This window comes from Trachinotus anak, unplaced genomic scaffold, assembly GCF_046630095.1.
Source record: "Trachinotus anak isolate AG129_WGS33_773 ecotype Australia unplaced genomic scaffold, CSIRO_AGI_Tana_v1 ptg000004l, whole genome shotgun sequence".
In the NCBI taxonomy this organism is placed as follows: Eukaryota; Metazoa; Chordata; class Actinopteri; order Carangiformes; family Carangidae; genus Trachinotus; species Trachinotus anak.
This window is the reverse complement of record NW_027273855.1, coordinates 12,473,591-12,500,307: the sequence shown is the minus strand read 5'-3', so window position 1 is coordinate 12,500,307 and position 26,717 is coordinate 12,473,591. Positions and strand designations below refer to the sequence as shown.

Sequence of the window (26,717 nt, the reverse complement as noted above, 5' to 3'; positions counted from 1 at the left end):
TTACATTCACCATGGTCTAGATATAAGAATTGATATGTACATAGTATGGAATGGGAAAGACTTTTTTAACATGCTGCCATCCGTTCCCATGTGACAAATCCTAATGCAATAGCTTTACTAAGGTCACACCAGTTAACATCACCAGAGCCAAATATAGTCCCATATGAGTCCGCTCGTTACCAGCTGACTGTGACTTCTGCTTTGGGTTCCGGGTTACAGCGGGGAGGGAGGGGTTAAATCCTGAGAGAAAAGTTTTGCTTGGCCGCCTGTAAAGCGGAGAAGTGACTCTCGGTCTCACGGCTCGACTCGGGGCCCCACCGCCGTGCCCTGGCTGCGAGGGCGCGCACCGTGGCGACACCCAACATGCGCAACAGCGTGACGGACTAGTCCGTCTGCAAACCCCGCAGCGCGTCGGACACGGAACAAGTCTCCTCATGAGGTGACAGCGGCTCGGGTCTGAATCACACCGAGCGATGGCGAGCGGGAATCAGACCGTCGTCTACTTGTCTGAGCAGGTGGTCGTGTTGTTTTCGTGCGCCCTGTCGTTCGTGGGCTCGTCTCTGATCGTCCTCACCTACATTGTGTGGTCCGACCTGAGGACGACTCCGCGGAGACTCCTGGTTTACCTCTCGGTGTCCGACTGGCTGTCCGCCGTCTCCTACGCCTTCGGAGTCTGGAGAGTTTTCCAAACCGACTCGGTGGACTGCATCGTTCAAGGAGCCGTGTCCACTTTCGCGAACACCAGCTCTTTTTTCTGGACCGTGGCCATCGCCGTTTACCTGTACGTTTTCATCGTGAGGTCCAGTCAAAGAGTCGCCGACAGCCTGGAGTTGATTTTCCACCTCGTCAGGTGAGTGGACGTGGGCGGCCGTGAGATCCTCCTCTTTCTGCCTGCGCCTGTGGGGAAGATGTTTCGGTGTCAATAATGAACGAGCGAGGTCATAAATCCGCCCCAGGCTCGGTGTTGAGCTGGAGCTCAGCAGGGAAATGACAAACTAAAGTTAGGACCCGTCTCTAAAGTGTCTGCAGCGAGGCCAACGGGGCTTAGAAGATTTTCCTTAAATATTTCCTCTCAAGTTGTTCTCCAGATATTTAACACCAACTTAATGTTTCTCTTGGAGTCTTGAACCTTACTTTTTTTTTTTTTTTTAAGAAAAAGAAATCATGTAGCCTAATATGGACTAATAATCCTTTTCCCCCATTTTTCTCATATTTTTTCTGAATCACTTCAAAGCAGTTTTGTTTTTGCTCAACGTCCAGGTTTTTCAGAGCCGTGCAAAGTGTCTGCCAGACATAGTGCTTGTAGTTCTGCCCCAAAAAAATTCAATTATTGTCCCATCGCACCAGAGAATCTTTTCCCTCATACTCTCATTGTCCTGTTACTGTCAGAGGCACTCTACTCTTGTAAAGCCCTGATGGATGGAGTGCCGCTGAAATGGTCAACCTTCCTGCAGGTTCTCCCATCTCTGCACTTCTGAAGCTTCGTTAGAGCGACTGTTTGGTCCTTTATCGCCCCTCTGAACAGGGCCCTTCTTGGTTTGGTTAGTCAGTTTGGCTGTACTATTTCACTAGTTATTCAGGCTACTGTGCTCCTGGGAACACTCAAAGCTTTAGAGATGGTTTGATATACCCCTGCCCTGACCTATGCCCCGCACAGTTTTATCGCAGAGGTCTACAGAGAGTTCCTTACATTTCAAGCCTTTTTTTTTCTGTCCTGACATGCAGTGTGAATTGTGGGACCTTCTATATAAACGGGTATGTGCCTTTCTTAACTGAGTCCAGTCAGTTCAGTTAGTCACATGTGGACTCCAGTGAAGCTCTAGGCCCATCTCAAGGATAATTAAAGAGGATGCTCCCGACCACGGTTTGACACCACCAGCACGAAGACATTTGTAAATACAAGAGATTTTCTTTTTTATTTTTAATAAATTAGCAAAAAAATGTCTAAAAACTGCTTGTAATGGAGATGAGCACAATTGATGTAACCCAAATGCAGAAAGAATATGTATCATTTATTTTAACGTCACATTTTCACTTGGATAATTCTTGCTCTTGTATTAGTTCCACGGTGGGTGGATTCTTGAGAGCATCCCACTAAGATGCAGTCACGGGGAAAACAAGTTTTTAAAATGCACCGAAATGTAGACATTAAGACTATACCTTCAATTTAAATTTGTCACATTTAAACAGATTGAAATTGTCACTGTAATCATGACTGATGTTCCACAAAATGTTAGGCAGAATTTTGTAGGAACCTTAGTTATGATGTATTTCCTTATTTTCAATCATGTTAAAGCAATTATCACCCAGTACTGATTAGCTGATGGTTTATATCATGCATGTCTTTTAGTTACATTTGTTATTAGGTACCCCAACTGTAAAAACAGTTAAAAAATCACAGCGACATAATTTTTTTTCAGTGGGGTTTCCCAGGATAACATATATTAACAAATATATGCAGCGTTGTTAAAAGGTTTAGCAATCCACTTGTTTTATTCTAAGCCAGACTTTAATTTTAATGCTCTGAATCACATGGGTTTGATCCGTTGTGTCGGTTTTCCTTCGGCACATTAATGAGCTGTCCATGTTGATTGTGAGGATGTAAGGAAGGAGTTCATTCACCGTGGTGGAGCGCTGTATAATTGATCTATTTTTGGACACAGAACATTTTCACCCCTGGGTGCGCCTCACCACGGCGTCTGTGGTTGTCGTTCCCATTTTGTTTTTGTGAATTCTCAGATGCTCCATTGAAATGGAGCTCACACAGCAGAGCCATTCATAGAGGCTTGTATACATAACACAGACAGCTAGTCATTGAGGATTGGTGGTGTTTATAATGATCAGCCATGTATTGCCGTGAAAATGTAGTGTCATTTCAAGTGTTGTAAGAAGAGAGGTGCTGCTTCAGGGGGAAACATGGCGAACACTGCTTCCTAACGTGCTGAAATCAGTTTGTTATTTTTATAACTGACCCTGCAGCCTGTACTATGTAACACACAAAACCGTTAAGCACAAGATAATCTATCACATGGTGTCACATGTCTTTGTAATATTTGTGGCAGTTGAACCAACAAAACATTTGCATAACAAACTGTGTGGAGACGTTTAAAAATAGAAAGGTGACCTTTGTGGAAGTTGTGTTCAGTCCTCTAAACCCCCTGTTTTTGTCCAGCTGGGGTGTTCCTCTTATCATCACTATTGCAGCGGTGTCCCTGAACAAGATTGGCTACAATGCATCAGAGATGTCCGTGGGCTGGTGCTGGGTCAGGATCCACGCTCCTGACCGGGTCCTGTGGATGCTGCTGACCGGAAAGATCTGGGAGTTCCTGGCTTACCTCACGCTGCCTGTCCTCTACATCCTGATCAAGAGGCACATCCACATAGCGGTGAGGTCCGAACCAGGCATAGTAGATTCACTGCTGGCTGTTATGACACCAGCAGCAATCTGCATCAACAGCAGAATCATGTACATATTTTATTTTCCATGTTTAATTAATTAATTCCAACATTAATTTATGTACATAATTTGTTTCTCCGTCCACAAAAAACCTTTCCAGAATTGAAGATACTCATTTTTAATTCTCAATTTTAAATGGATAATATTAAATATGTATACAATACATAAATATTCTATACCAATTTTTATTTTTTGACTGATATAAAAGCTAACAAAAAAAAGCTTTTCCTACAGCTCCAGGTCTGCTTCAAATAGCTGCCATGTAGTGAGAAGATTATCTGTTATCTTCAATGACACATCTCATTTTTTTCATTTTTATTCTTATTTGTGTGTCTGTGTCATCTTTTCATCTTTTATAAATATTTTAATCATAACCTGTGGTCTCACCCTGTGTACTCTGTCTGATGCAGCATGCTGCCCTGTCCGAGTACCGTCCCATTTTGGCCCACAGGGCTCCGGCCCACTCCTTCTCCTCCATGGCTGATAGGAAGCTAACACTTATTCCTGTCATCTTTATCGTGCTGCGCATTTGGAGCACAGTGCGCTTCATATTGCTGCTAGCGGGCTCTCCAGCCAGACAGAACCCGGTGCTGGTCACCCTGCATGTGAGTGTTTTTTTTTTTTATAGCAATGACAGCCAATTTTGAGGATGTCTGCTAATTCCCTTTAATATGAACTCTTATTCTACAATTTACTTTTCTTGTTATTGCTGCTTCTTCCTTTAGCATTTGTTTGTCATTTTGTGCATCTGACGCCATCATACATGTGTACATGTGTACTGGTCATTGGTTTATGTGTTGTTAAAGTTATGATGCTGTGACTTGCATGCTGTTGAGCCTGTGAATCATCACACATTCGTCATGAAAATTGCTACATCAGAAGAATAGCACAATAGCTTTTAAAATGTACAAACTGCCCTTTTAAATGGGTTAAAATTGTGATAAAAAACCATTATGATGTAAAAAGTTCCCAGACAGTTTATTACATCATATTGTTACTTGAAGTGTGCGTAAAATATTTTATTTGTTGATATAATAATGCAATAATTCATTAGAAAATATGTTTTATTTTATTATCAAGTATTCAATATCTCTTCATCAAATAATGATAGTAAGAGGTTTTGTTACACTTCCAATCCATTGAGGGACATTTTATTCCTATGTAATAATCTGTTACTGCTACTCTGCTCTCAAAGACTTTTGTTTGGACTCAACAGGGTATTGGCAACACCTCGCAGGGAGCAGCCAACTGCATCATGTTTGTACTGTTCACTCGGCCACTCCGCACACGCCTGTGCTCCGCGCTCTGCTGCTGCTCCAAGTGTCGAGCAGAGGTGCAGCACTCGCACGACAACCCTCACAGGCTGCTGCCAGGACAGGACACCGCCACACACAGAGAGGAAGACAGCACCAGCCGAGCCGGCCCCGACAGATGATACTTGAGTCTGTGGATGAGAGGAGAGACAAAGGCTGACATTAAGGGATGGGTGGGTTGGCCTCTGCTTCGCACTGAACCTCGTTACAGCCAGTGCCTGCACAGAGAGGGTTGGAGAATGTGCGGATGCATGTGCATGTGTGTCACAGGAAAAGTCACATGCCTGCACTCTGGACGATGAGGATGAATCTGCCTGATTGTTCGCCAGCATTTGGTAAAGCGTTTTTGAATGTGACATAAATTGCACATACAGATCACTTTTGTACTGTAGTTTTTTAAATGTGCTGTACATCAGACTTTAAAGTACCATTTCACTTTGAGTTGATCTTTTTACATGTTTTCTGTTTGGTTTATTCTGTGATGGACAGTTTTGTAGCTTTATTTTTGATGTACTGTGTGGACTCATTCACATTCTGAGGTTGTCACTGTGAAAGGAATAGTCAGTTTTCATCTTGTTCCAGTGAGTATTTAAGTTCTGTATTTATGGGGGGGAAATACCTACATTTTACTTAAGGAAAGTAAAAACAGCTATAGCTTTCTCACTTCGGGTTATAAACATACTGTATCTTTCTTTAAACTTTTTATTGTCACTGATTGAATTTTTGTGTGCACTCAGTAATTTTCTGTGATATGACTAAATGCTCTTCTTCTGCCAGAGCTTCAGAGTGCATATATTTTTTATCTGAAAGATACAAGTATCAGATGAACAGTAGAAGAAAATGATGCCGGTGGTGTGATTTAACAAGTTTCCTTGAATGTTTTGACGCTTACTTTCCAAAGTGAGAATCAGTCACTATTAGAATCCGTTACAACTGGCATTAACTCAAGCTAAACACAGCTGCAGTTCTGTTAGTCAGGAAGCTGCAATGTTTTCACAGTCATGTTTCAAGCAACATGTTATAGCAATATGTCTTCATTTTTGGATAGATTATCAGTTTAACATATTCTGCTATGTAACTTTAATATTTTTCAATATGACTTTGGGTGTGTTCAAAAGGTCTGTGTGCAAGAAACTGACCATCTTTTTAAAATACCATAAATGAAATAATGATATGGGCACAGTTTTCTGTCATTGTTCAGTTCACTTAAATACATACACCAGAGTTGCATTAAAATTTAAAACATTCTCCATTTGTCCTTTATTTCTTCAGACCTATTCATTCTTGCCTAATGTGGTGTTTTGTTTTTTTTTTTGTTTTTTTTTTCAGGCAGTAATTGCAAAAGCCCAGCATCATTTTACGTGTGACCAAAATGAACTCGAGATCATTACTGTCATTGTGGTCAGGAGGATGCATGAACTATCATCACATGCCATCCTTCCTCCTCGAAACCCGAGCCTTTCTCATGAGCCTCACTTCTCTTTTGACCCCTGCTGCTTTTGGCTCCCGTTTGCCGGACTTAGCTACAGGCTGAATGCATACCAACAAGGAGTGAATGAACCCACTGAACCGCACAGGGCTCATCATGGGCCCGATCTGCCTTACAACCACAACGCCACCTCCTATAGTTCCTTCAGCTCTTTTATATATTGTCTCATGATCATTGAGTTTTAATGAGCCTGTCTGAGCCGATGAGCTACACTGAAATAAGATTCATTACTGCAGTGATTGTTGGCAAAAATGAGGAAGGAGAAATTCCACCATGTTGACAGTCAATTTTCTCTTATCCTCAAGTGATTATTGTTTGTTTGACTCAGAGGGCAAACGCTTATTTAGGAAGTCTTGTGTTGGTGGCATCGTGGTAAGTGGATTTATGGTTTTTGAATGGCCTCTGTGACGCTGTTGAATTAGTCAGTGCAGACGTGGTTGATGTTGTTGTAACAATCCTTTATAACACATCAGGCGGACTTTTCATTACACTGCAACAACACCATGGAAGAATTACTGAATGGGCCCACTAGACTCATTCAGTAAGCCCAGGGACCAAGGGGTCAGGGGGCCCCTGAGGCAAAGCCTCCACTTTAAATGACTGTTAACATTTCTAGCAGGAAACTTAGTTGAGCAACTACAAAGAGACATGAAACCACCAGAAAGGGAAAATTGCCAAAAAGGGGGAACTGCAAAAAACCATAAATATAAGAAAAAAATTACAACAAAGAGATGCGAAATGGCCACTAAGCAACTCAAAACAACTATAAAGAGATGCAGTATGACCATAAAGAGAGACAGAACAGTCACAAAGAGATGCAGAACGACTACAAAGAGACACAAAATGCCGTCTTAGAGAGTTTGTATTCACGTCTCTTAAAGCCTGGGTGTAGGATGGGTGGAGGACCTTTTAGATGTCTGTGCCCAGAGGCCCATTGTCTCACAGTCCGTCCATAAACAACACTGTGCTCTTATGAGGGCAGTCAGTTCCCATCTATCACCAGAACATGGGGACTTTATGCTGTTTTTACTGAAAATATTAAAAGCATAAGTACACAGTTTACTTTGAGATAAAGAGTTTTCCTTCAGTCTAATTTTACCTCCGGTCTAAAGTAATGGGACACAGTGTAGAGTTCATTCTCTCAGGACCATCAGTAACAGTGACAGAACACCAGATACCATGTCTGGGAAAATGGAGGAAGTGAGTCCTGTTAAATGCTGATGACATCAAAAACAACCAGTGAATAGTTTTTTGTCCTTGAGGCTGGTCGAGGTCTCTCATAGGCTGTATTTCCTGCAGGAATTAATCTACTGTGTCATTTCTGAGATTTGGCTGACATTGAAGTAACTGGAGCCGATGGAAACACTTAAGGGGTTTCTGTTTGCTCCTCTGCTGGCTCTCTGCCCACTTAATTCATTTAGTTAAAGAGTACCACAAGACTGTACTATAGTGCATGAGGTGACCATTCACCAGTCAAGTCAATGGACAACATTTTTTTTAACAACACTGGCTGTTCATTTGGCTGCATCAGTGATTCTAGGAGCCAATTCTCAAACACATTGCCCACCAAAGGTAATAGGCAATAGGTCAGAGCTGCAGTCTGACATTAAGATTAGAAGTGACAGAACAATTTTACACATGTAACAGAAAACATCAGAAACACTACAAGCAATAAGAAAGAGGTCTCTGGTTGGTTTCCAGAGTTGTTCAGTTTGTGAATAAGTACACAGTAAGCCATTAAAGTTAGAGTGATGCTGCACTTTGCGCTTGCACTTTACATGTGACATGTCTTCCTTCTCCTGTGATGCTAACACCAACCACAACATCAGCTCCACCAGCTGTTTGCTGGCAATATTACAACCACTGCACATATTCTGCTTAAGGTCCTTTTTCACATGAGCTCAGCAGGGCTGGCCAAAGCCTTTAATGGGGCCCTAAGCAGAATTTGATTTGGGGGCCTAATGTCAATACTTGACCATTCACACACCTACTGTACATTTAACACATCCATTATGAAGTTGTAGCTGTGTCTCTTTGTCAGAGGTGGCAGGAATTGATTAAACCATTAGTATTAGGTACTGCTATACATGGTGCATGCATTTTTGTGTGATTACCAATGATATAAAATATCAAAAACAAAAATTCAAGCTCTCTTGTGGGACATTTCAAATGCTCTTGGGGGCTCTCTGGTGGCCACAGAGGCTCTTTACAGGGGCATAGTTTGCTTAAGCCTCGGACCGGCCCAGGAGCTAAGAAAATAAAGATGTTTTGAAAAAACTGCCTCTCCTGAGTTCATTGTTTGATTTTTTTTTTTTTTAAATTCAGATTTTTAATGAAACCCAGCTGGCTCTGTAATGTCTGTCTTGAATAACAGGATCACATAATGACAATGATGATTTTCAGCACGCTTTCTGTGGTAGCAAAAATCATAGTTTCCATTTATTTTCCCATGAGATGCAACATGAAATGCAGGGTTGTATATCAGCCATTCTAGTGGCACAAGCATCAGAGTTGGTCATTTGTTCACTGTCAGTCGGTCCACCACTTCCAGATTGAAATATCTCAACAACCTTCACTAGTAAGTCGCTCTGGATAAAAGCATCTGCCAAATGAGTAAATGTATTTAGTCAAATCTAATTCTGTGTTTAGTGCCAATTACCGATGGTTAGCATACTAAAATGCTAAACTAACACAGTGAACATGGTTAACATTATACCTGCTTCCCATTAGCATGTTAGCATTGTCATTGTGAGCATTTTAGGATGCTGACGTTAGCATTCAGTTCAAAGCGCTGCCGTGCTAAATAATTAAAGTGAAACTGCACTTTGTACTTTACATTTAACATGTGACATGTTTTTGTTCTCCGTCTTTGAATGGTGAGATGTGACCACTAATGGCATTAGCTCCACCAGCTGCTGACTTCCTCAGATTTTATTTAAAGATCCCATCACATAAACTAAAAAAAGGGGAGAATGTAATCTATTCAGACAATGGAGAAGACCACCAGGCAAAAACCACAAACTCAAATTGCTGTGGCCCAGTTTGCACTGTAATAATACCTGTCTCTGAATGAATATCATCCTTTGATGGCAGAAGTCCCAGTTCCATTCTGGATGCTTCCCCATTAGATGCAACATTGAATTAAATTTAGTATGTCCCTGTCTCAGTCTTGTTTTAGTAATCAATTTCTTTTTTTCAAAAGCACTGTAGGTGCATGGTGTGACATGGTGTGCAAAAAGGAAACTGTGATAATCTTAATGTGACTTTACGTGTATTATCCTAATCAGGGATTCTGCAAATTAGCTCTGTCATTTGGACCAAAACTCTTGTTACAAGGTCTCACTGAAGTATAATTGTTCTGCAGTTGTTCCTGTTGTACAAAGGAAAATCATGCACAGACCCCTAAACTGGCAGTTTTCTTGGTACAACCAGAACAACTGCAGAATAATTATACCTCATGCATGGACCTCACTCCGCTGAATAGCTGATGTTAATTTTACTGCTAAGTCAAGTAAAAACAGCCCCAGGAAGAAATTCAACAAAAATGACTGCCAGTTGGGATTTCACTGTCTTTCATACTGTATGTATTCAACTGGATTTTTCTTTGCATCTATTCAGATCTAAAACTAGGTTTTAGGTTTAGGTTTAGTCCAGTATATTTCAAAACACAACATATCAGATTTTGTCAGAGGCAGAACAATAAATTCAAAGACTTATTTCCATTGTTGTCTCTGCTGTTTTCAGTCCAACAACCTTTGTACCAGAGTTCATTGTCTGACATGAAGAAATATTACAATTATTATAAGCACCAAACATAGACTACTGAATCTCAAGAACAGTCAACTGATGAAATATTGAACACTTACGTACTTAACACTGCATCTTTTCTGGCATTTTGCTGTGAGCATACATAGCTATGAATTCCAGTTATTCCACCAATATTATCTACTTAAACACATACTGTACTTGTAAGCCTGGTTTTTACAGTGAGGCATCCTCGAAGCCAATAACAACCAGTTTTGAGAGCAAACAGCCTGAGAGCTGTCATATTGACAAACAGACTCAGCTTTAGAGATAAGAGGCAAAGCAGTACATGACAAATTGAGGGCAAAAGCAAACATACGAAGAGATTCGCAGCTGTGGTGTTTCTGCAGGAAATTAGTCTATTCCGTAATCAGCTTGAGATGACTTGTCACCCGTGTGACAGCAGATAAATCCTTCAAATATATATAAATATATACAAGGATCAAGATTGAAGACTTTGCCAGCTGTTTGTGATTTCAGCATTGTGTCGTCATTTTGTAATAAAACCTGTTGTGTAATCCAGCCTGTCAGTGGATAAGCAATAAAGATGTTCATCTAGCTTTATCATTTTGATGATAACATAACTCCAGCCTTTAATGACAGCTGCGGATCTCATCAGTTGAACCAACTGAATTGAAGGTGCAGTGCAATAAAAGGTACCACATATCAACATTCAGCCCAAGGCAGCTTTTTAATATCAGGAGTGCACTGCATACAAAACTTCCTGAACCTGAGAGCACAGTCAGCAACATAAAAACGATAACTTAAGCCAAGCTGTAAACTACTGCTACGCTCTCTGATCTCGTGTCCAAAGGGCATGCAGAATCCAGTGGTGCAGTAACAACAAAGTGTGCTGTTATTATTGCTGAACGTGACTACAAGTCCAAGCACAACCATGGCAGTGGATGAGGAATGGAGAAAGCCTGTGGAGAGGAGAGGGGTGAGTTACAATCCAGGTGATTATCACCACGATCACATTTCAAGTCTTGTTTTGTCTGCTCGGTGTAAAACAGTGGGAAGAGGTTTCACATAGCGCACTGATGTCCCCTGACAGAGATTAACTGCAGTCCTGGCACTGGCAACACTCATATCTGCGTTTGGTTCATCCTTCCAGTATGGATACAATGTTGCTGTGGTCAACTCTCCATCACCGGTAACCTGAGCAAAGAAACTAAATCGTTACTGTAACACACAATTGCACCAAGGCCAGTGTCAGAGATGTAATGATGTGTTTCTATCAGTACTGCTCTGCTCTCTTTAGTTCATGCAGCAGTTCTATAACACCACCTACCTGGAGCGTTATGGTCGGCCAATGGAGGAGAACTTCTTGACTCTGCTCTGGTCTCTGTCTGTGTCCATGTACCCGCTAGGAGGCTTCTTTGGCTCTCTGATGGTGGCTCCCCTGGTTAACAGGCTAGGGAGGTAATACAGCATCTCTTGACCCATTGGACAGTAGATATGTCACATTTCTCATGCACAATAAAAACTGTATTCTTGTCTAATGACTTTAAATGGCAGGAAGGGTACCCTCCTCTTCAACAACATCTTCTCCATTGTCCCTGCCGTGATGATGGGAGTCAGTGAGATTGCCAAATCTTATGAGATTATCATTGTGGCTAGGTTTATCGTGGGAATCTGTGCAGGTCAGATGCTGCATTTTTTTTTTAAACTATGCAAGTCTTCAACATGGAGTAGGGAAAAGTAGAAGTCGCCTGATTTCATTCATCCATCCATCATTCCTGTCTGCAGGTCTGTCATCCAACGTGGTGCCCATGTATCTGGGGGAACTCTCCCCAAAAAACCTGAGGGGAGCCCTTGGCATCATACCACAGCTCTTCATCACCATTGGCATCCTCAGTGCGCAAGTACTGGGGATCAGAAACATACTGGGCAACAGCACAGGTACTGACTACCATAGTAGTAAATGTTACTCACCCTTTTTTGGTTAGATGTTGTAGAAGTACATCCCTGAAAGCTCGTTTATGAGACTTGGGAGAGCTTTTTGATTTAAATATGTGTCTCTGTATCCAGGTTGGACCCTCATGCTGGGTTTGACTGGTATTCCTGCCCTGATAGAGCTCCTGCTGCTGCCTTTCTTCCCAGAGAGCCCCAGGTACATGCTCATCCAGAAGGGAGATGAGAAGACAGCAAGGAAAGGTGTGATAATACAAAAGCTGCTTTCACATGGTTAAGAGACAGAGGGACAAGCTGGTAAATAAAAACCAGCGACAGAAAACGTTACATTGTTCTGAATGCTCTGTCGGCCTTAGCACTGCAGCGTCTGCGTGGCTGGGATGATGTGGATGAAGAGATGTCAGAGATGCACCTGGAGGACCAGTCAGAGAGGGCCGAGGGCCACCTGTCTGTGCTCTCCCTGCTGTCCCAGCGCTCTCTTCGCTGGCAGCTGATCTCCATTATTATCATGAACATGGGCCAGCAGCTGTCGGGGGTGAATGCGGTGAGATGTTCCCGTCCAGTTGTCCACGTCCTTATTCTTTGTCCCTAACCCACTGATGCCCACACTACCTCTGTTACAGATTTAACACTAGATGGTTGTGTTGTTTAAACAGCGACTTGTTCTGTTCTAGCAGCAGATTAAATTGTCTTTCAGTGATTTGAACTACTGGCTAATTCTTTAACCATAATGCATTTCTCTCTCCCTCTTTAGATCTATTACTATGCAGACAGCATATATGCCACTGCAGGAGTCAGGCAGAATGACATCCAGTACGTCACTGTGGGAACAGGAGCAGTGAATGTCTTCATGACCATAGCTGCTGTAGGTACCCTGTTCATTGCAACTTTGAAAAGACGTAATAGTGAAACATCTGAGGGGAGGAGATGAATTTCAAAGCATGTTGTATGATCATATTAGCGTGAGACAATAGGTTCTAACAGGGAATTTGTTACACCAGGTGTTCATCGTGGAGGCCTCAGGGCGACGGCTGCTCCTCCTCTGTGGTTTTGGGATCTGCTGTGGAGCCTGTGTGCTGCTCACTGTGGCTCTCAATATCCAGGTACCATAACAGTGTCAGTGTCAGTGTAACTCATTCCTTCAACGTGTTACTCTGCTGCCCTCTAGTGGTTCAGCATTCAAAAAAATAATCTGCTGTGTGTCAGTTTATCAACCTTGAGCTTAGGTGATTTGTTGCAGAGACTTGAGTCACAGGAGATTTGTAAGACAGATTTATTACAGGGTTGTTTATTTACTTTGATAATGGAACATTGATCTGCACAGTGGAAAAGTTGGGAATATAGAGTCCAGACTGTAAGTCAAGCCAAGGACACTCCTTGGTATTCTAGCACGTTGTATTTGAAATGAAACAGTGACTACAAAGTTAAGATAGTGACTTTCAGCTTTGAATTGAAGGTGTTTACATCCAAATGAAAAGTGTAGGCTTTTTTTATTTATGATCCCACAATTTTCAGCGAACAAAATGTACAGGACAAATGAAAATAAACTTAAATAAAGTCAGAGTATTTAATAAATGGTTTAAAGCAGAACACCAGGTCAATTTGTATTTTCCATGGTGATGTTCTGCTGGGCCTATACTGTCGGCGGCAGGGGTTCTGCCTTCATTCTATACTTCAAATGTTCTGTAAATTAGATTTTAAACAATAATATAGCAGTAAGTATAGCAATTATTTCCTGTGTAAAGATGTAGTGGAGTAATGGCATCCTGAGCAGAGAACAAGTCACACCCCCCTCTGTAGGTGTTGTAATCTGAGTTTCTGTTTACTTTATTTTAGTGTCAGTCTTGCTCTGTTGGTCCTCCTCACGTTTATGAACACACAGGCACCGCTAACACGCAAGATGGCACAGTGCAGTATGCAGCAGCATTCAGGTGAAAGTAACAGAATTTCTCCCACTGAAGAAACCATGTTTGCGTCTAAGAAGGCCTCCAGCAAAGAAAGAGATAAAACCAGGTCACAGGTGGACTGCCCATGGGGAGCACTGCCAATTGCCCATCAAAACAGCCATAAAGTTTAAAGTTTTTACCAGCTCTGTCAATGTCATACATGCAGCCTGGTCCCAGCAGGGAAGTCCAAGGCTGAATTTCTTTCCCAGTCCAACCGTGGAACTAATACTGCTCTGGTTGGAGATGAAGAAGCATATGCGCAGCTAAAGGGTTCCAACTTGACTCAGAACTGGCTTTTCTTCTCCTCATACATAGGTAACTGGGCACATAATGTTACATGTCTATTTTCATTAGTAACTGGCTACAGTAGCATGATAGCGTTAGCTAATTTGCTGTTACCCATATTATAAATGTTTGGCAAATGTTGCTATGGCTAGCTGGCTAACTGTCAGCATTGCTGTGGAGCATATCACGGAGGCCAGTGGTGTGGCCGACGAAGCATTTGTTTTGGTCTGAGATGCTGGTGGTCTAATGCAGACATTGAGTGGCAGTGACAACCGTTTACACAACCTCAAAGCAGCCATGAACATGATCAGTTGTACTGAGGTCATGAGATTGATTTGTTTGTATGTTAATGATAATTGTTCTGCTGAATCTTAATATTTAGGGGGTTGCTTCATAAAACATATAACACCTATAGTGTTCAGTCAATATGGATAAAAACACTCAAACGTCCCTAAAGGGCATTGAATGTTTTTTGTTTAGTTTTGTTATGTTTTGCTTTAACATTTTCTATCTTTGGATTAGTTTCTGCAATTTGGGTGTGTAACAGCTAGTCTGCATTGGTCCGAAAATATTTGTCAAAAAGCAAGGTAGACGTCAGCAACATGCTGACAAGTCCAAAAAGGCAAAAGCAAACAGGCAAAATTTCAAGGCAGGCAGCACAACACGGGAAGGAAGATGTAATATTATGACATCAATGTTGCAATAGACAACACAGAGCAATACTGTGACTAATGATGCATTCACAGACTGTATGGTAGAGATTGAAAAATGATTGTGTAATAACAGAGTAGGGTCATATGAGGATTGTATAACTGTGTATTGACAATTTAACACCATATCCACTACATTTAGGTTTACTTATGTCTTTGGCTGATGTGAGACATCTACATTTCATTCCATTTCATTTAGTGCAGAGTTTCCAAAAAATGGAAAAAAGTTTCCCAATTGTAATTATGACTTGGATTTTGACACAAATGCTACTTACAAGTCTGAGACCTGTAATTAGGAAGTTTACTGAATGCAGCATAATGGGTATTGTTTATATAGAGGGAAGCTGGTGGGGGAATTTGGAGCAGGTGTGCAGGTATGTGTGGAGATCAGGTGATGTTGAAAGATAGGAAAACACTAAGGACTACTACAGAACCAGGAAATAAATTGCAGGTTCTGAAATGACACGGTGCATTGGGCTGCCAAAACAGCTGCTGATGAACTTGTACCACTGCACCACAGAGACCATCTTGACATACTGATGTACAGTGTGGTATTCCAGCTGCACCGCTAAAGACAGGAAGAACCTGCAGCAAGTAATTAAAACAGCACAGTGGATCTTCAGATCTCCTTTCCCCAACTTAGAGGATATCCACTCAGCAAGCCTACAGAGATGTGCAAAAAGCATCCTCAGAGACCCAACTCACCCTGGACAGTCGCTCTTCTCCACTCTCCCCTCAGGCAGACTGAGAACCATCCGAGCACACACAAACAGACCGAGAAACAGTTTTTTCCCTGTGGTGGACTTCTGCCTTCTGAAGCTCCAAAGCTCTCAGCAACGCAACAATGCACTTTGAATTTTTTATGTGACAATGTCTATCTTATTATTACTACTTTAGGCTTAGCGATTATATCATTTATTTTATGATTATACTATTTATTTTAGCATATATTATTTAGTGCTTAGTACTTTAGTGATTATAACTATTTATTATTTTGGGATATTATATTATTATTTTAGGATGCAGCTATATGGAGTGCTGCTGAACTAAGACAATGCAAAGACAATAAAAATATCTATCTATCTATCTATCTATCTATCTATCTATCTAAGATTAGGGACTGGCCAGCTGGCAAAGGGCCAGAACAGTGCAAAAATGATAATGAGTTACCTGTCGCTATTACAGAGAGAACCCACCATTTAAAACTGAAAGTCAGCACTTTGACCTCATGGCCACTCTTTCAGTCATTTTCAGGAAAGTGCAGCATACAGCCGAAACAACAGAAAATGTGTCCCTGTGCTACAATGCACTTCTCTGTAATGGCATATATGATACACTTAGAGCTTGATCTGTATAATAAAATAATGACTTCACATTTTTTACTGTGAGACATAAAAATAGTCACCCGCCACTAAAGCATGGGTGACAGTGACCATTAGACAAAACCACAAAACCAGTGCTGCCCTCCTGAAACCCTGTAATCTCACCTGGATCAAATACTTTCAGACAGGCATAATTTTGAACAGCAGTAAAGGCACAATTTAAAGAAACAAAAAGAGCAGACAACAGGCAGTTTAATCATCTACTCAGTGAAACCTTTAACATGGACTCCCACACAGGGCAGCTAATTGTTACTGTTTCAAAGCATCAATATGACTGGTATTGTAGTACTGATGTGACAACACCAGCTGCTGGTTTGTGTTTACAGGAGACAGTGACGTGGATGCCATACATCAGCATCACCTGTGTCATCACCTACGTCATAGGACATGCCATAGGACCCAGTGAGTCTGACCCCGCCAGTGGTTATTTACACACGCACTGATTACAGCAGGGTCATCCATTAGCTGAAGTGTTGTTTGGATGTGACCAGACATGTAATGACACATGATGTAAATCTGCACTCAGTTGTTTGAGACATCAGCATCCTCCACCCTGAAGAGTGGTGGTGTGTCTCAAGTGTTTTGGTTGTGGTTTGGTTGACCACATCTGTGCTCTGCAGGTCCCATCCCTTATGTGGTGACCACTGAGATTTTCAGGCAGTCAGCCAGGCCCGCTGCCTTCATGGTCGCGGGATCCGTCCACTGGCTCTCCAACTTCACTGTCGGCCTCGTCTTCCCCTTCCTTGAGGTCAGTTACACAATTTCTAAGAACTCTTACATTGAGGGAGCAAAAGTTTATAATTTCAAAACATAATTAATTACAGATGTTTTAAGAGTAACAAACAAGACAATTCACTAAATTACTAAATCCTTATTGCACTGTGATCATTTATACTTTATTTTGAATTATTTCACTTCAGTATGTGCTGTCGGTCTGTCTGTCTGTTTGCAGCTTTCCATGCAAACTTTAAATTTAACCCAAAAAAAGAAAGTTTGTATTCCATAACACTGTTTGCACTAAGTTGGTTGAAAAAGCAATGTTTTGGTCATAGACTATTGTCAGGTATCAAACTAGTAACGTGAAACATCACATTACTATAAACAGTATACTGGGGCCACAGGCCGCAACAACCAATCAAGAAGGAGACAAATCATATGACACAAAAACACCATCAATAATTGATTATAAATGCACTTAAAATGAGAAAAACTATTTACCTTTCATCATATTACAATATATATATATGGACATATTTGAGTAGTATCAGACTATCAGACAGTAGTATCAGAAAGCCGATAAGTGTATTTCCCAAAATGTCTAACTGCTCCTTTTGGATCAAAATTTGGAAAAACACTGAATGGGCAATGCAAAATAAGTGATGTTTTAACAACAAAAGAAATTTAAATAGGTGGAGGGAGGTGGAGGAGAAGAAAGGTTTGACAACTAATGCAAATGTCAGAACCAAAAATTCTACACAGCCTTGAAGAACAGGGAATCATACTTAGAAACCACTTAATTTAACCCAACAAGCCGTTTTTTTTAATAAATATCTTCAGAGGTTATTTGTAAACACATTACAAAGTTTGAGATTTACTTCACAGTTTTTCCAGTCTCACTGCACTCAAAAAGGTGTTTTAGTTATTGTAACTTCGCTTGAAAGTGTGTTGAATGTTGTAGTTTGACACTAGAAAGCTGTTTAAACATTCATAGGCAAAAGAAACAGCTTTCCTGGTCCCTGTGCTCCATGTGCTCACCCTGATTCTTTCTTCTAGCAGCAATATCATCAGTCCCCGTTAATCGGGGGCAGTTTTGTCATTGCATCTTTTCCAGTCAACTAAGTGACGTCATTTCAAGAGATAAATATAAACATTATGCTTGTGTTTTGTTTACTTCCTTTTAAGTCTTAAACTTCAGACCAAAAAGCAAACAAGCGAGGAATCTGTCCTCAATACAGAAACCAAAACAGAGCATTTCAACAAAAGTTGCCTGCAAATCTCATGTCACCTCAGCTCACCTCAGCTCACCACTGCTGTTCATGTCCAACCAGCTGTTCCTGGTCAACATGTACTGGACTATACACAAAGCCCTTTCTGTTATTTGTGAAACACCTGGTCTTAAAATGCAAAACAATTCAACACAAACAGCAACCTCCAAAATGAACATAAAGTTTAAGCAACACCTTTGTAAAATAGTTTCGGGTAAAAACTGAACTTTATAACTTTCATGGAGGAGGATTTATTGCAGGCCTTTTGTATTAAGGCTAAATTAGTTTTAGCTTGGTGTTCCTAATAAACTGAAAAGTAAATGTATTAACAATCATTCATCTTGAGTAGACACTGATCACATTTCCTCTCCTCCCTGTCCCACAGAGAGGCCTCGGCCCTTACAGCTTTATCATTTTTTCCTTCATCTGTCTGGTCACGCTAGTCTACATCTGGCTGGTGGTCCCAGAAACCAAGAATAAGACCTTCCTGGAGGTCTGCCAGATGTTCGCCAAGAGGAACAAAGTAGAGATTAAACTGGGAGATGGGGATCTGCCACTGAAAGAAAGCAAAGAAAGCCTGGAGGATGCAATCAAGGTCACAGCCTTCTGAAGAAAAATGATAGCATTCAGAGAAGAGGAAGTCTTCACTCTGGGGGGGGGGGGGGGGGGGGGTAATAGACTGGAAATGTTTAATTTAGCTTTATTTTTTTTTATTCTTTTTTTTTTATTTTACAAGAAGTCTTTACACAGTCTCTTTTTGTTTGTGCCGACTGTAAAAATATAACAAAGATCTTTGTGCATTTCAAGGCTGTGCAGGCTGTGAAGCTTATAGACGTGTGAATGGGTGTTTGAGTCATTAAACCAACAAGTCACTTGTAAGCCTTTATTGATGATGCAAAGATATTAATACAATACACAGCTGAAGTTATGAAATATCGTTTGTATTAAATATTGACTTACAGGTGCTTGAAAGACATTTTATACTTCATCACATATGCCGCAAACATGTTAAATCCCCATCATCAGCAGTGATATTTTTGGTTTATTGCAACATTTTGAAGCTCATACAAACAGAGGCAGCTGAGCCTTTTCAGGAACATCTGTACTGACTGTCCAGCTGCACCCCCCCATACAGACTAAGTCCAGTGGTTCCCCAGCTGAACACATTTCCCACAGCAGTGCTGTTCCTCTCACATAACATCTGGTCCCGGATATCGGCTGTGGTCAGCACATAGTCCCAGATGTTGACATCAGTCATTTTACCCACAAAGGCGTCTGCGTTAGAGATACCTAGTAATCCATCCTGGTCTTTGCCCAGGATGAAGACACCCCCAGGGCTGATCGTGTAACCGCTTTTCAGGTACCGCTGCTCCCCCACCATGCCATTGATCCACAGCTCCGCACCGCCGGTGTGAGACGACCAAGTGATGCAATAGTTGGACCAGTCTTGGGACTTGAAGTTGTGCGGCAGGTTGACAAACTCGTTGCCAATCCAGAGACCCACCTCTCTTGCATCTCTGTCTTCACCGATGGAGATCATCAGCTCATTGTCGTTGCCATTACTGGAGTAGGACATGACAGTGTGGATGCCCTCAACCCTAGGCAGGACATGCATGCAGACAGTGAAGGAGTTGAGGTCCATAGGATGGCTGATGCTGGCCAAAGCATAACTACCAGAATCTTTCTCTGGGAAGTTGAGCACAAGAGGAAACAGACCACGAGGTTCTGAGGAAGACAGAAAAGCTAGAATCAGACTGTAGACCAAGAAATATCCATCTACTGTCCTCATAGATCCACATTTACAAACAACAGTTAAATCTCAAATTCAGTCAGAGTAAAAAACAAAGCACTCACTGTATCTGGAAGGCCTTGAGGTGCGGTGTCCACCTAGAGAGAACAAATAAGAGAAAGACAGACACAGGAATGTAAATATTAGAGCTTCCCTGTCACATTTAGCCATCTCAAGGAGGTTTTACAACTATTAGCAACAACTACCTGAATGTATGTGCTTTCCAAGAGACGTTATCAGACCCTCGATCTTCAGGAGCCTGGATTCAATTTCATCTTGCCGACAAAACGCTAAAAAACAAAAAGTGAATGAGAATGACAGACTAGACTCAGGCCTTGGTCGTATCCTATATAAATTCTGAGGAATAAAAGACATTTCCCTTTTGTGCAATCACAATGTTACAACATGCTACATACTTCCTTTCCCAAGGCGTGGGAGGAAAGAAGACTCCACCACACGGTCGTTGAGAGGCTGAGCCATGCGGTAGTCATTCCACAGGGTCTTGTTGTCCATATCCATCAGAGTACTCTCCAGTTTCCTGATCTAAACACACCAGAGAGAGGAAGAGAAACTTATGACATAGCAAGACATAATATTCAAAATAAGTCTGTTTCTTTCAAATTGAGAAAGTGTGGTTCCAAACATGACTAAAAAGTTGGATTTTTTACTTTTTTTATTAACTGGCTTTTTTTCCCCCTCAATTGTGAAGCAAAGCAGCTTCTGTCTGCTATACCTGGTTATGTGAAAGAGTGATGGGTGTATCAAACACAGTCCAGAGGATGCTCTCATAGCAAGGTGGAGTGGTGAGGGAGCCCTGGTATCTGAAGAAATGGTTGAGGTTCTCGGGGAGCATGGAGCGCACATCGATACTTGATATGTTCATGGACTGGCCTGTCGGGGTCACATCAGAGTCACATTATTGAACTCAATTCAAGGTCACCCTCTGAAGATTTTGACCACTAGTAGTGCTACAGAGTTTATTTTTAATGAATAGTTCGCCGTTTTGATGGGCTTGTATATGAGGGTGCACATATACGTGTACGTGGGCTGATGCACTATTTCACAGATCTACAGATACCATAATGCAGCAAGATTTGCAGCAAAGTGCCAAAAAATACACAGTAGAAGAAGACTACTAGCAAATAAACATAGATGCAAACTATTTAGGTTTTAATATGTTCAAAAAATCTGTGTGGTGCAGCAGTAACTCACCTGCATATTTGATTTTGTCCAGGTTGGAGATAAAATCACTGTAGTAAGTGTTCTCAAAATGCCCATCCTGGAAATAAACCAAAGCTGTGTCAAACTTAAAGCTTAAAGTTACATCCAAAACAGAAGAATTTAACTTGTACCACGACTAAGCTTTTAGCTGTAAAGGATTATTCCAGTTCATTATTACTTAAGTCTTACTTTCGTAGATTTGGCCATTGTATATTTTCTATATGTAATGATAACATTGTATTCACCAAGGTACTTTGTAAGATCTGAGAACAAGGCAACATCGTTACAGCAAAGACAGACACATTGGGCAGATGATCAGGCAGGTTTTAAACAGTGAAAAGGTCAGATAGATAATCATAACCTCTTTATTGGAAAGCAGAAGTGAGCACATACAGTAGAAGTGTTAATAATTCCTCATTGCACAGGAAAACTGTGGTATGGTATGTTAGGTTAATGTTTTTTTGTTTTTTTTCAATTAGACTTTATTTAAAAAACATGCATCAAAGATTAAAAAACATGAAATGAAAACAAAAAAGCAATCAATAATAACCAATAGAATATAACATAAGTAATGAATTCTCAATAAACAAACTAAATAGCAAGATGTCTGGAAATGAGCAGGAGGAAGTTAATACTTAAAATTTCCTCCCCCATCTCTAATGGTCAATTTGTAAATTTAAATAATATACTTAGTGAACTAGGGAGTCAGTTTGTAAACTGTAAAGGATGTTTACAATGGAAAGTTTGGGCAATAATTTGAATGTTCACCTTTATTATTTCCAATAAGTTATATCTTGTCTGATCATCTGACTGCTTGTGTTTCTTGTCCTTGTTTGTTAGACTTCTTTTAGCAACGTTACACATTGCCAGATATCAGCAATCAGCTTTAGTCTTATTATGAACAAAGGAAGGGATGGACACATCGTCCACCCAAAGACCCAAGTTACTAACTACTAATAACCCAGAATTTTCCTTTTAACTGATCACCGCAGCAATGACCTCCCACAGCTGAGTGCCGCTGACTGTCTCAGACCCAGAGCATTCCTCTGGAAACAAGCACTCATTCAATATGTCAGCATGTAGCTGAATACTCAATAGAGCTTTTACCCCGGCAGGATGACTGAAACAAAGTATCACATACTTCAAAGGACACTGGGTTTGGCAAATGATAATTTTTCATTGCAGACTTTTTTATTTTCAAAAGTTTCTATGAAAGAACTGATGGTCATATATCTGAAAAAGTGTTGGCAATGTGCATAGTTGTTGAACAACTTGGCGTTCACACAAAGAAGAACATAGAGGAAGGGGAACAAAAGTACTTGTTGCTTACGTACATCATAGAAAAAGGCGAGTACAGCCAGCCCGTCTGGCTTATCTCTGGCTTCAGTAAAGCTCTTGTACTTGTCAGAGTTGTAATGGACAACATGGAGCTGGAAGACAATGCAGAGCAGATTAGATACCAAAATGTGCCCAATGACCTGCTATTCAAATGCAAAGCTCTTTACTAAGAAGCAACAATAAAAAAATGTTGATTAACTTTATATGAAGTCACATATTAAATCATAGAATGAGCAAACTAAGGCTGGTAGATAGACAGCATAGAGATACTGGGAAATAAACCTGCATGTGGGTGGCTCAGAAATGGAATCACAGAAGAGGGCGAGTATTAATTTCCAAATTAAAAGATCTTCAAGAGGGCTGCTTCCTTAATAATAAAATGCAATACAGGCAATACATACTTTCATGATCTGTTTTCACAATTCATTGCACTACACTCTGGGAATGACTTGAAGAAGTGCAATATTTTCTGTACAAATGCGGTTTTCTCACTTAGTTGTAATTCATGATCACTTTAGCATTTCATAGCTGAACAAATCTGTACATACAAACTGCATCTGTTTGCTTCAGTACAGACTTTAATGTAAGGAGGGTGTTTGCATTGCGTATTAAAGGCCTGTTGTCACTGCAGTGGTGCGCCAGCTTGTGTTGCACAGCTGGTTTCTACCCTCTTTGTTCATCTCCAAATTTTTCAAAGCCAACCTCTGCCATGTAACGGATGCCGTCTATGGTGTGTTCTGCTCCACTGGCCTCCAGGTCCCAGCCGCCCCAGTGCAGGTGCATCTGGACAGCTGTGTATTTTCCTGGGAGGCCTTTGGTGATGATCATTGTGGGAGGCAGGTCGATTTGCACTGATGGAAACATAAAGATGTTGATGTGTTTAAGTGTTTTATCAAAAAAAAACCATAAATGAGGCATCACACAAATCACAAATACTTTACTGTTGTAGTATTTCAGATTTTTTTTTTTTTTTAACATGTTACCATCTTCTAGGCAGCCATTGGTTTAGCATGCAACAATGATCAGTCAGCAGTCACACTAAGTCTAACTTATAACTCAGTGGTCCTTTGACACAAAGGAAATATTGAGGTTGGGAAATTCATACATTTTCATATTGCTGGCTTCTCTTACCTGAGTGCCCGTTGTTGGACATGAGAAAATTCCCTCTCTGGGCATCATATCCGCTGAGCTCCAGCTGTAACATGTCCGGGTTGTGCCTCACGCTGCGCCGCTGGATATCAATTGGGGACTGCTTCTTGCCGCCACACGCAGGGTACTTGGTTGGCCAGTGCATCTGGTCCAAAGCTCCCTCTGTGCCACGAAAGAAACTATTATCACACTCATTGTAAAAAAAAAAAAAAAAAAAAAAAAAAAAAAAAAGCTACTGTTTACATTAGCCCTTGTTTGTGGAGGATTTAAACACAGGTTGTTGGTTATACTGGCACGCACAGGGCTTGTTCAGCTGGATATTGTTGCAAGTGATGTGTATTTTCCTATATTATTCACTCTCAAATTATTTACTACAGCCGCGCTGTAAACACCTTATAATTTGCTCCTTTGACTGCCAGAGTCTGACAGCGGTTACCCAGGTATTTGGCACCCAGGAGACCCAGTGGCAAAATGGCTTGGTTGAATGTCAACTTATAATAATGACAATAGCCGAAAATAACCTTTAAACAACTTGGAAAAACTGCGTTTTATTTGCCGCTTCTTTTATTTCTTATGTGCCGAGACGAGTGCGCGTCGGATTGGTTGTCACGCAAGTTTTACGCATCCAACACCTTTAAATTCAATCCAGTTTCCCGTCACTGTCAGCGTTTCTTTGATTGAAACAAAATGAAAATATGCGACAATGTGAAATCAAATAGCCTACCTGTGTATGTCCAGTGTATTCCATCATGAGGAATTCCAGCACTAACAACACAGACCAAAACAGCGGAGAGGAACACAGGGAAAATCTCCATCGCTGCGCCTCTGCTCCTTCACCCAGGACACTGACACCTCAGAGGTTTTTCTCCCTGGATTTAAACTGCGAGTGAAGGGAGGCGTCGAAACCTCTGGTGAAAACGCCCAGAGCTCTTCCGAGCAGCCCCAAAGTGTCATCAAAGCAGCTCTTACTGACTATCAGACAGTGTAATCTGCGATGTATTTTTAAATAGAGCTTGAGCTGAAAATGTATCTCAGTGTTTAATCAAAAAAAACAAAAAAAAAAACAAAAAAAAAACCACACATCATTGTCTGCATGCTGTTTTGCTCTCATTGCCAAATTAAGGCTGCAGGTAATCACTTCGGATCAATATCCAGAAAGATATCATTTCTCCTGAAGGACAAAAGTTGCCATCTCATTTTGGATTTATATATATTTACTTATATATACTGTATGTGTGTAGACAAAGACATAAGGACCATCTATCTTGTTACCTTTCTCTACAGCATCACAATTACCTGACTCTATATCTAACATTTTGTGATATCAGCATTGCAGCCTGGCATTTTCTTTCAACATCAGAAACAACTGTTGACTGACTTGTTATTGGGAAAATTCATCAGAATTATTTCACAGGATACCTTGGCACACTGATGAAAACATGTGTCAGCTAAAAACACAAGAGCCAGTGGTAAATATGAGGATATTATGAGGTGTATCACACCAGTTGCAACATGTCCAACACCTCAACTTTAAATGCCAGAGCTGTCAAACTCAGGGGTGTGTGAGTGTGGGATTGCCCAGTTTGCCTTGGAGGAGCACATGTCCTCACAAGGACATACAAATCAGTGAAAGTGAAAATATTTTTTGCTGGGTATTTTATAGTTAGGACAAAATCACAGTCAGGATTTTAAAGGAACAGCCGAGAGTTAGATACCGTCCTTATATCTGGACGACTAATATGAGGCTTTACCCAGCATCCAGTTAACTCACTGTATGTTGTTTGTTTAGCTTAGCATTACCTGTTTCCAGTCTATATGCTAAGCTAAGCTACCTGATTTTCTGGTTTAAGGCTTATATTTACTGGACAGACAAGAGAGAGGATTAGCATGTTTCCCGAAAAATTGAATGACTCCTTTAATTTAAGGTTAGATTTGTAATTTGGGTTAAGTTTGAGATGGTCAAGGATTGCAATTTGTTTTGTGCACTATCGTTAAAAGGAAGGTCTAAGGTGGGTTAAGTTTGGAATTCAGAAATGAATTTAGTCAGAGAGAGTAGGCCACTGCAAATCTGTGTGAGTGTGTGTTTGTGTGTGTGCAAAGACCTGATTAAATTACAAAGTGATCAAAGGACTCACCTTGATTTAAGACTTTCATTGTTCCTTCCGCTCTGAACTGGAGTTTACAGCCTCTCTATGACCTGCACTTGATTGATGCCAGTTGTTTTTGTGTTTGGCTATCAACGCCTAAAGGCCAATGGAAACTGTGTTAAACAAATCCAGGTGGAGAGGACAGAGATGATTTCTATAGGTAAAGTAACAGGACAGGGTGTTCGACATGCACAAACTCTGAGCTCATTAGGGGGCCAACAGGTCCCCTTGGCAGTTAACTTGCAAACACTGGCACTTGGGAATTATCTGAAGCTGTCTTCTTCTTTAGTAAATCACCAGGTTTACTGTTGCCTTGAGGACAATCATAGTTTTTAAAGTCTTAGGAACTTTAACGATGTAATTGTACCAGCCATGCCTAGTAATTTAAAGGTCACATATGGTGAGGTTGACATATATGATTCAGCCGCAGATTGTATATACAGTGTCCTGCAATGGAATAAGTAAAGAGGAAACAAAAGAGTATTACAAAAACAACAACAGCTAGATGTCATTATAAAGTTACAAAATTACATTTATCTCGGGTACAACTGCTCAAATACTCAAATATAGGATGATATTAACAACAGGTCCAAGCCTCCTAGATAGGACAAATTTGACCTTTACACTGGCTTCTTGTATTTTTAAGAGCCAGATGAGAATTAATTACATCAAAGGTCTAAGTGTGTCATCAGGATAAAAGCCAGACCTACTGGTTATTAAGCTAACCTTTGTTGATGTGCGATGGCAATACAGTTAACAGGCCAATTTAAACCATATGACTGCTAGTA

At 40.9% G+C, this 26,717-nt stretch overlaps 3 protein-coding genes and 1 long non-coding RNA gene across 5 annotated transcripts; 2 read left to right on the top strand and 2 right to left on the bottom strand.

Moving 5' to 3' along the window:
* The first annotated feature begins 200 nt into the window (after nt 1–200).
* On the top strand, nt 201–6,018 carry gpr157 (G protein-coupled receptor 157). Its single transcript, XM_071475973.1, has 4 exons — nt 201–850; nt 3,173–3,386; nt 3,868–4,062; nt 4,674–6,018. Exons 1-4 carry the CDS (start codon nt 474–476, stop codon nt 4,890–4,892), a joined length of 1,005 nt encoding a protein of 334 aa, XP_071332074.1. The 5' UTR covers nt 201–473; the 3' UTR covers nt 4,893–6,018.
* LOC139620432 (uncharacterized) lies at nt 4,504–10,452 on the bottom strand. 2 transcript variants are annotated; one of them, XR_011690825.1, is made up of 2 exons: nt 10,126–10,452; nt 4,504–4,901 (listed from the first exon to the last, which is right to left on the bottom strand). It is a non-coding gene; the product is annotated as an uncharacterized lncRNA (long non-coding RNA). The 2 variants fall into 2 exon arrangements; XR_011690824.1 differs by having other exon boundaries at nt 10,130–10,452.
* Nucleotides 10,453–10,862: 410 nt separating this feature from the next.
* Nucleotides 10,863–19,164, top strand: slc2a5 (solute carrier family 2 member 5). The gene is made up of 12 exons (XM_071475972.1): nt 10,863–11,003; nt 11,118–11,216; nt 11,325–11,485; nt 11,582–11,706; nt 11,813–11,965; nt 12,095–12,220; nt 12,334–12,521; nt 12,732–12,842; nt 12,979–13,080; nt 16,627–16,702; nt 16,921–17,048; nt 18,671–19,164. Exons 1-12 carry the CDS (start codon nt 10,959–10,961, stop codon nt 18,893–18,895), a joined length of 1,539 nt encoding a protein of 512 aa, XP_071332073.1. The 5' UTR covers nt 10,863–10,958; the 3' UTR covers nt 18,896–19,164.
* Nucleotides 19,155–24,667, bottom strand: ca6 (carbonic anhydrase VI). Its single transcript, XM_071475970.1, has 10 exons — nt 24,507–24,667; nt 23,765–23,944; nt 23,336–23,484; nt 22,630–22,725; nt 21,287–21,353; nt 20,808–20,965; nt 20,491–20,617; nt 20,281–20,364; nt 20,140–20,172; nt 19,155–20,010 (listed from the first exon to the last, which is right to left on the bottom strand). Exons 1-10 carry the CDS (start codon nt 24,595–24,597, stop codon nt 19,376–19,378), a joined length of 1,620 nt encoding a protein of 539 aa, XP_071332071.1. The 5' UTR covers nt 24,598–24,667; the 3' UTR covers nt 19,155–19,375.
* Between the last annotated feature and the right edge of the window lie 2,050 nt (nt 24,668–26,717).